Source organism: Poecilia reticulata, chromosome 10 (genome assembly GCF_904066995.2).
Source record: "Poecilia reticulata chromosome 10, P_reticulata-male-v2, whole genome shotgun sequence".
NCBI classification, from domain to species: Eukaryota; Metazoa; Chordata; class Actinopteri; order Cyprinodontiformes; family Poeciliidae; genus Poecilia; species Poecilia reticulata.
The window spans coordinates 7,113,678-7,123,822 of record NC_088839.1 but is presented as its reverse complement, the minus strand read 5'-3'; the positions used below and the strand labels follow the sequence as shown (position 1 = coordinate 7,123,822).

Here is a 10,145-nt window from a genome sequence, read left to right as displayed (position 1 = left end):
CCATCCCACAGATCAGCAGATATTTGTGGACGACGCGTGGGCTGACAGCCGCTGTGACAATTAATTAGACATGAGTCTAAAGCTTTGGAAGTGTTTTTTTTAATTTTTTTTATTAAAGTACAGGAAATAGGGAAGTGGATGCAGAAGGAAGGGCCAGTCATAAGAGAACCACACTGTAAAACAAATGTACGTCAGTCACTTACCGTCACTTTCCTTATTTAGATTACAACCAGACCGTGTATAAAGGTTTAAAAACATATTTATAATTATTTTTCCAATAAGTTCTTAAACTGTTTGGTTTTTTTTAGAACTTTTTGAGTATAAATGATGAATGTGTGCAACGATTTCATAATGTAAACTGAATAAAAAGACACATACACATTTTTTTCTCCGTCTGAAGTAAAATCAGACCAAACATCTCTTGTTTTAATTAGAATTACCAAAAGTATTTCTATTTGCCAAATGTCACAATAATGAGAGAGAGAGAGAAATATGTTAGCGATTTCTTTATTAATGTTTTCAAAAATAACACATTTCCATACATTACCTCAGTATTTAGTAGTATTTCCTTTGAACTTCATAGGTCAAACCTTTTCCTGCTTTACCGAACAGTCCGAGCTCATTTGAGCGCATCCAGAACAAAATACCCGCGGGGCATGTTTCCCTGGCTCCTCAGTGGCCGTTTTTCCGAGACGGCACGTGAACGCACCTTAAAAACCCAAAGCAGAGAACGCCACCCAGCCATCAGACTTTAGATGAGATAAAGGAGCAATGTCCTCTGTAAGCGGTCTAACAACAAACATCTAGGAACGGAATCAGGTCTGAGCAGCAGCAACAAGCCTGCTGGCCTGCTGTGCTTAGCTTTTTAAGAGAGGAGGACTAGCAGACATGTTTATAAGAAGTAGATAAAGTATGTCCAGAACTGATCATCTGTGTATTACACGTGTCTGGGTGTGGATTAGAAAGCTTTTGTTGTCACGACCTTTTAATATCTGCTCTCTGTTCTGAAGAAAAAAAAAAAAAAAAAAAAGAAAACCCCGAACTCAGAGTTCAGCGTTTGAGCTGCAGTGAAATGGCTCAACACTGACACCTAGTGTTGTTTTCGTCTTTCTTTCAGGATTTCGGTTGAAAAGGCTCGAATATAAAATCACATAAACTTATTCATGCAGGTCCTTCTCAAAAAATTAGCATATTGTGATAAGTTCATTATTTTCCATAATGTAATGATAAAAATTTAACTGTTATATATTTTAGATTCATTGCACACCAACTGAAATATTTCAGGCCTTTTATTGTTTTAATACTGATGATTTTGGCATACAGCTCATGAAAACCCAAAATCCCTGTCTCAAATAATTTGCATATTTTATCCGACCAATAAAAGAAATGTGTTTTAATACCAAAAAAGTCAACCTTCAAATAATTATGTTCAGTTATGCACTCAATACTTGGTCAGGAATCCTTTTGCAGCCTTCAATGTGGCATGGAGGCCATCAGCCTGTGGCTCTGCTGAGGTGTTATGGAGCCCAGGATGCTACGATGGCCTTAAGCTCATCCAGAGTTTTGGGTCTTGCGTCTCTCAACTTTTTCATCACAATATCCCACAAATTCTCTATGGGGTTCAGGTCAGGAGAATTGGCAGGCCAATTGAGCACAGTAATACCATGGTCAGTAATACCATGGTCAGTAATACCATGGTCAGTAATACCATGGTCAGTATTACCAGTGGTTTTCTCACTGTGAGCAGGTGCCAGGTTGTGCTGAAAAATGAAATCTTCATCTCCATAAAGCTTTTCAGCAGATGGAAGCATGAAGTGCTCCAAAACCTCCTGATAGCTGCTGCATTGACCTGCCCTTGATAAAACACAGTGGACCAACACCAGCAGCTGACATGGCTCCTCAGACCATCACTGGCTGTGGGTACTTGACACTGGACTTCTGGCCTTTTGGCATTTCCTTCTCTCCAGTCTTCCTCCAGATTCTGGCACCTTGATTTCCGAATGACATGCAAAATTTGCTTTCATCCGAAAAAAGTACTTTGGACCACTGAGCAACAGTCCAGTGCTGCTTCTCTCTAGCCCAGGTCAGATGCTTCTGCTGTTGTTTCTGGTTCAAAAGTGGCTTGACCTTTGACCTGGGGAATGCGGCACCTGTAGCCCATTTCCTGCACACGCCTGAGCACAGTGGCTCTGGATGTTTCTACTCCTGACTCAGTCCACTGCTTCCCCCAAGGTCTGGAATCGGCCCTTCTCCATCATCTTCCTCAGGGTCTGGTCACCTCTTCTGGTTGTGCAGCGTTTTCTGCCACACTTTTTCCTTCCCACTGAGGTGTCTTGACACAGCACTCTGGGAACAGCCTATTGGTTCAGAAATGTCTTTCTGTGTTTTACTCTCTTGCTTGAGGACGTCAATGATGGCCTTCTGGACAGCAGTCAGGTCAGCAGTCTTACCCATGATTGTGGTTTTGAGTAATGAACCAGGCTGGGAGTTTTTAAAACCCTCAGGAATCTTTTGCAGGTGTTTAGTTACTTTGTTGATTCAGATGTTCAGGTTAACTGCTCGTTCAGAGAACCTTTTCATGATATGCTAATTTTTTGAGACAGGGATTTTGGGTTTTCATGAGCTGTATGCCAAAATCATCAGTATTAAAACAATAAAAGACCTGAAATATTTCAGTTGGTGTGCAATGAATCTAAAATATATGAAGGTTTAATTTTTATCATTACATTATGGAAAATAATGAACTTTATCACAATATGCAAATTTTTTGAGAAGGACCTGTATATTGCAAACTTAAAAAAGGTGCATAATTGTATACATTTTGATAACTTTAGATGTTCTTTAAAGCTGGCTATTGTGCGCTATATAGCTGTGGGATTTCTCGTGTCAACCCATTCCTGAACCAAACGTAACACCAGACATGGACTTGTCTGTTCCTCAGTGGTTTGGTTCATATCAGATAGTAAATGTTGAAGTAAATGTTGCATTTTGTTTGGAAGTCAAGGTCAAAGAGGATGGAAAATGATTGGAGAGCCTCAAAACTCAACTTGCTTGAGATCCAGTGACGTTTTCCATGAGCAGTGATGGTTTAAGGAGATGCTGATTTCATTTTCCAGGTGGACTTCATACCCACACAGCCAAACGTACCTGCTTTAATGCCCACGGTATCACAGTGCACCGGTGGCCAGCGAACTGGACTCACTGACGTAATGAAGCTTTTCAATAATGCTTACATTTTATTGAGTTGGACTTGCACAGATGTTCGAGAGGGTGCTAATAAATCAGCCCCCATTTGCTTTATTTTGGGAGACCTGAGACCTTATTTACCACCAAATGGTCTGAGTGACTTTGTTGCTACTTTGAGCAACTTTTCAGACAAAAAAAAAAAATCTGAATTGGCAGATAGGACTTTGTAAAAATCAGCAATTGGCCAGAAAACTACAATCGGTGCACCCATAGCACCAATTCCTCTCATTTTTGTAATTTTAGCCTATTTCTGGTCATTTCCAGTCTTTGATATGCTCTGTAACCTCCACCCATGTGAACCCAGAACGAGAAAGCGTAAACAGAATGTTGTTTCTCTGAGGGATTTTGTTTCAGGCCCTTTACATCACGCTAAGTCCAAACACCTTCAGCAGAAGCTGGTCATGGATCTCTGTGGCTGTGATGTAACAGTTCTGCACAGTTTGAACCCTCCAGGATTTCCTGCCAATATTCTTTGAAAATAATCCCAAATTCAGTCAGGGTGGATGGGGAGGCGATAGGGAGACTCTTTCAGTCTCTGACCGGGTGAGTCTGTTGATTTTCTCCAGATGTAAAGTGCAAAACTGCAGCAAAACAGTTCAAAGATGGTTTCATCAGATCATATCATTCAATTCCCCCAAAGGTCTGAGAATCCTTTCGATGTTTTTCCAAGCCACTGATGTTTCTTTAGCCAGAGCCATTTTCTTAAAGGGGCAATATTATGTAAAACTGATGTTTTTGAGCTTTACATCATGTTATAGCGTTATTCTCTAATCAAAAACATACCTGGAGTGTCGCTTTCAATCTTTCATGCATGTTTGAGATATTCTTTAATCACCATGGCAACCATTCAGCTGTGTATAACGCCTAGTTGGACCTAGCTCCGCCTTCAAGGACGAAGCTCCTCCTCAGAGCTGCATGCTTCTGAGCTTCCACCTCACAGAGCAGACTCCACTCAACTCCTTCAGACTAGCCAGAAGCAATTAGCAAACACCTGGTGGATCTACACATCTACTGAGCTCATTATGTGAGCTACTTCCCAGAGCAACACTGGTAAAAACGTTGTTAAAGGGTTAATAGAGGAGCCATGTTGTGATGACTTCCTGAAGGCGGAGTTTCAGAAAGAGCAGGAGTTTCTTAAAGAGACAGAAGCCCAATTTCAACACTATAAATTTCAAAGTCAAATTTCTTTTAAGCCATATTTCATATATAGAATTTTTATAACATAAAACATAGTTGGTTGTGCTGAAAATAGCACTTTGTGGCAGGAAAATGCATAATATTGCTCTTTTAAAACACAGAAACAGCAAAATAAGCAAAAGAAACGGGAGGCAACAGAGATTTTTTACTATGTTTAATTTCTTTTAAAACAAACACAAAAAAAACTAAAATTCAAATAAAATAATTCAAACTAATAAAAGCCTCAGTCTGTTGAAAAACAAAAGGGAAACTAGTTTCTAAATTAATTTCGATCTTAGAGAGGTTTCTTAACATTTGAAGGAAAATTTCATTAGAAAAATACTTTAATTCAGCCAAATAATATGTAAAATGTATTAAAATACACACAAAAAACTGTAAAAAACAAAACAAAAACAAACCCCAAAAAAACCCTAGAGGAATCATAAGAATTTAAACCCATTTAAACCCCTATTTAAACCCATCTGAATTCGAGAGCGTGGACTTAGTTACAGCCTCCCGGCCTCCCTGAACCGGCCCAGCAGCCCGTCGTCCGCCCTCAGGGGGAACCACAGCGTCCTGGTTCTGTAGTACTGCGGGTCAGTCTGCAGGTTTTGGATGACGTCGGACAGTAGGTGAGCCCGCTCCACGCCGCAGCCCGGCGCGTCGTGGCCCAGCTTGGTGAAGTGGACATGGAGGTGGTAGTAGGAGGGCTGGTAGTGCAGGTAGACTCTCAGCTTGCTGGCCGAAAGGTTGTAGCGCTCCAAGATGGCTGCCTGGACCGCAGACATTACCATCGTTAGCGTCTTAAATTGTTACAAATCTCTTATTTTCATTTTTTTCTCCACTAGGGGGAGCCAAAGAATATTCAACCCTCTAAAACCCACTGTTATGTTACAATATCGCTGTTTCAAACTAGGAATGCACCGATTCACTTTTTTCACTCCAGATACCAATATCTGAGGTTTAGCAGTGACAAAAATAAATAAATAAATAAATAAAAATAAAAAAAAAATATATATATATATATATTTTTTTAAACAGAATTTTAAGCTCAACCTAAATTACAAATTTATTTGATAAAAAGAACAATAGGTTGATTACCTTGGTCAAAAAAATGTAAAAAAAAAAAAAAAAAAAAAGGTAAACAGCAACAAACCTTCTTTCTAATGGTTCAAAAAGGGAAACGAGGAATTCTAAATCTAATGTAAAAATAAATAAAACATGACGTACATGAATCTGCATTTACAGACTGGGCTCGTTGTCACAATACAACATATAGAATTTTTTTCTATATCGGACCTGATACAAATATTAATCTGAAATCAGTGCGTCTATGTTTCAAACAATAAAAATTTATAAATGTTGACTTTTTTCCTGTTTTACTCAGAGATCGAATCACATTGTTCAGCTTCAGAAGGCTATTGGATAGGAAATTTGCATATAAGCTCCTCCCAAACGGCCTCGACTTGGAAAAACTTTGGCTTAGCAAGATCCTTGTGATCCACTGCACCAGATTAATCAAAAAAAAAAGAAAAAAAGAAAAATATCTTCAGATGTTTTAGGTGAAAAACTTGCGGAAAAATTCAAAACAGATCACGTAAAAAATATTAAACATTTTCATGATTTTCTCCAACAAATCCAACTAAAAAGCTGAACTTTTTCATGTTTGTCTAGGCCTGGGGTCTCACCTTTCCCTTTTGGAAGATGTTGTGCAGCAGTGGGAGATGCTCCGACGACAAGTCTCGAAGACTCTTGATGTCTTTCTGACGAGCGATGGCGATCAGGTAGAGGTCGTCCACCTGAAAGAGTGAAAAATGGTCCTGTGAGACTTACCTCCACAGCGATGTTATAAATTAAATAATCTACTAGTGCTTCTTTTTTTTTTTTTTTTTTAAGATTTTTTTGGCTTTAGTGACCTTTATTTGATAGTTAATTGACAGGAAAGTGGGTAATGAAAGAAGGGGGAAGACATGCAGCAAAGATCGCCAATGCCGGGAATCGAACCTGCGACAGTCGCGTTGAGGACTAAGGCCTCCATATGCGGGTTGTGCTTAACCCCTGCGCCACTAGTGCTTCTTCATCAATGTTAAGGAATTACTGACTTAAAACAAGAATCTATATGTTCCTGAAAAGTTACTTGTAAGTTAGTTTAGTCTTATTTCAAGTGTACGAAAATGTTTGCACTAGAAACTAGACAAAAAAAAAAAATTACATGGTAAGATTTTGTTTGCAGCGCTAGATTTCCCTCCTTCTCTCTCTGTGCTTTGGCACATCGAGGCACCCGGTTGCCATGGAACACACAACATAACAACCGTCTGAAAAAAAAAAAAAAAGGAAGAGCAAAGATCCTTCCAGTTGTGCAGCATCCAGAACCGAAGGGGATAATTGTCCAAACATTCAACCAAAAGCTTTAAAGAGAAGGTTAGCTCTGGATTGAATTCTCAGAGAAACTCACAAAAAAATCCATCTTCTGCCATCAAATGCGTTTTTGTCACCCATGAATAGATGGCGGTGAATGACAGACTAGGTTTCTTTTGCACACATCTGTTTTGGATATTTGTTGGGATTTTTTTTTTTTTTCATGTGAAATAGCAAAATTGCCAGGAAAGTTCTGGTCTTTCACCTGTTTTTGGTCCCACTTTAGGTCAGGAAGCAGGACAAAGCCGACCTCAGGGTCCGGATCGTCGTAAACCACCCGCTCTGCCTCGGCCTTCTTCTCCAGGATATTGTAGACCCACTGGACGAGGAAGACGAAAGCAAACGATCACAGCTCGCCCCGAGACGTGAAACTGTAACAGGGAAAGTTGGCGGATTTTGGGTAGCTTCCTCACCTGCAGGCTCAAACTCTGCCCCTGAATGTAGGGCAGCGTGATGGAGCGGTAGTCGTCCCCCGTCTCTTCCACCAGGAAACTCTCCTGCCGCCTGTACTTCTTCACATGCTTCTCTGTGGCCGGACACACCACCGTGGTCTTGATCTCTGCGAGACGAAACACAGCCCTGGAGAAAGCGTTCTTGACCTCTAAAATGTTTGCGTGCTGTCAGGATTTTATGCAGTAAATCAACAGAAAGTTGTGGATAATTGTGAAGTGAAAGGAAAATGATGCATAGTTTACAAATTAAAGGGACGGTACTATGCATTTCTCATAATATGTGCCATTTTATAGAACAATCAAATAACTATGCTACCTTCAGTTATTATAAAAAAGGTGTGAATATATATATATATAAAATATGACTTTGTAATTAAACGCCTTAAAATTGAGCCTGTCTCTTTAAGAAGCTCCTGTTCTTTTTGAAACTCCGCCTTCAGGAAGTCATCACAACATGGCTCCTCTATTAACCCTTTAACAACGTTTTTACCAGCGTTGTGCTTAGAAGTAGCTCCTATAATGAGCTCGGCTGATGCTCAGTTCAGCCGATGCTCAGCAATTAGGTGTTTGCCAATTGCTGCTGGCTAGTCTGAAGGAGCTGAGTGGGAGAGTCGTGGAGGTGGGCTGATCTGTGAGGCAGAAGCTTAGAAATTTGGAAACTCTGAGGAGGAGCTTTATCCTCGAAGGCGGAGATAGGTCCACCTAGGAGTTTTGGACAACTGAATGGTTGCCATGGAGATTAAAGGATTTCTCAAACATGCATCAAAGCAACACTCCAGGTATGTTTTTGATGAGGGAAAAACATTAAAGCTAAAAAAAAAAAAAGTTGATCTTACATGATACTGCCCCTTTCAAAACAAAAAAAAAATGGTGCAGCCAAAATCTGGACCCAGTTCAAATCTGCATAATTTCATACCACTTAATATGTTTATGAATGCTTTTGCATGCTGTACTGTATTTACCATTGAGGTGAGGGGGCGCCTGGAGGCGGTAGGAGCTGTAGATGTCGTTTCTCATGTCCAGCCTGAGCTTGGAGTCCCTGAAGAGCTCAGCCAGGGAGTCCTCTCTGACGGGGGTCTTCTCCAGGACCACCACGGCCTCATCACCAGCCATCTGAAGAGGACATGCTCAGCACCTCTATTTCTGCGACACTATCCATCGCACTCACTTTGAAATAAATCAGTGCAAGACTTAAGAATGTAGGACTATTTTGAAGTATTAAACCGGAAGTGAATAACGCACCGCCTTCTTACAACTTCATCACACAGCTTTCAACAAATATGAGATGATCGTAAACTCTTTCACTTAGCAAAATAAACCTATTTTATGTAATAAAAATAAAGTGACGTTCGGTTAAATTAAAAAGAAAAACACCTTTCCGTGGAGAAACATGATTTTCTCCCGGGCAGAATCACTCAGCACGCTGGTTGTTGTGAACGTAGAGAGAATGTTTTCCCATTCAGGTTCATTTCCACCCTCCTCTCCATTTTTGTCGTCACCTTTCGCCCTCTTGGCTTCACGAGACAACTCTTCGCCTTCAGCGCTGGAAATTTCACGTTTAGCCGCGACGTTCGCCATGTCCGACCCGCTGCCACTGCTGCTGCTGCGATCAAAGATCGTCTCTGTCTGAAAGCAGGGCTCACTACGCAGAGGCAGACTAAGCTAATTTTTCAAAGCAAATGCAGAAAGTGTGCATCTGCTTTTTATTTAAGTAAAACACCTCCCAAAATAATAATAATAATAATAATAATAATAATAATAATAATAATAATAATAATAAATCAGTACTTATTATTTGTTTTTTAAACTAGTAAGTAACTCAAACGTGTTAATGTGTGATTTAAAGTAACATAAACATTTTTCAGCAAAAAAGAAAGAATGAATGACGGAGAAAACTAAAGACTGGCTAAACAAACAAAATAAATTAAAAAAACATTTATGAAGAATAATTAGTTCCCCAATAATAAAGGCAAAATATATTTCATTTTTGTAAAAAAATAAAATAAAATAAAATAAAATCACAACAAACTGCAAGTAAAACCACAATAAGAAAAAAAAATACAAACAATTTCATTTTGAAAAAAAAAAACTTTGGTCGTGTTTCAACTGTTAACTGAATATTTTGCTGATGAATGAAATGCATTTGTCTTCATTGTTTAAATTATTTGCTTATTTAAATTTTTTTTTGCAAGAATTCATTTTTAACCAGTACAATAATCATAATTGTTGTGTCATTCAATAAACAAAAGGGCAAGGATACAAACTGAACTTAAAGTTTCGCTCTTATAACGTAAAAAGACAAAAACTTAGAGAATTATTCATAGCCTTTTTCTGTATTCACATACACAATGTATATATTCGCGGACATATACATTGTAGCGATTTTCCACAGAGTGAGACCTCTTTAGGTTGCCTTTTATATACCGTAGTCAAGTTAGACGCAATCAGAAACAAAACAGTCGACTCTGTTGTGTTTGCAGCTTAAAATGTCATTATGAGATAGTTATCCTGTGGGTTTGAATATGAAAGAACAGTTTAAAAGGCAAAACAAAAAACACATGGTAACCCCATCTGAGCCGACGAGAGATAGTAATAAGATTACTACGATAACATTCCTCTTATCATGTTTAAAAAACATTAAAGGTTTTATGTAAGTTAAATGTAATAATATGGAGAGCTATTGTCGTGTCTAATGGAATCTACACCACAGTACGACCGTATTATTTTAATTGTTAAAGTTTTTTTAAAAATAAATTAAGTCCATAAAGACAACTAGTTAATACTACCGTAGTAAACAATACTAATAAACAATACTTTGTCCACGTCAAACCGGAACGTGCAGCTGCCCAATAA

The 10,145-nt window shown here is 38.9% G+C and overlaps 1 protein-coding gene across 1 annotated transcript; it reads right to left on the bottom strand.

Moving 5' to 3' along the window:
* Window positions 1-4,582: 4,582 nt before the first annotated feature.
* Window positions 4,583-8,923, bottom strand: dcps (decapping enzyme, scavenger). The gene is made up of 6 exons (XM_008419793.3): window positions 8,667-8,923; window positions 8,255-8,405; window positions 7,254-7,399; window positions 7,046-7,159; window positions 6,111-6,221; window positions 4,583-5,195 (listed from the first exon to the last, which is right to left on the bottom strand). The coding sequence occupies exons 1-6, from the start codon at window positions 8,868-8,870 to the stop codon at window positions 4,929-4,931; spliced, it is 993 nt and encodes a 330-aa protein (XP_008418015.1). The 5' UTR covers window positions 8,871-8,923; the 3' UTR covers window positions 4,583-4,928.
* Window positions 8,924-10,145: the final 1,222 nt, after the last annotated feature.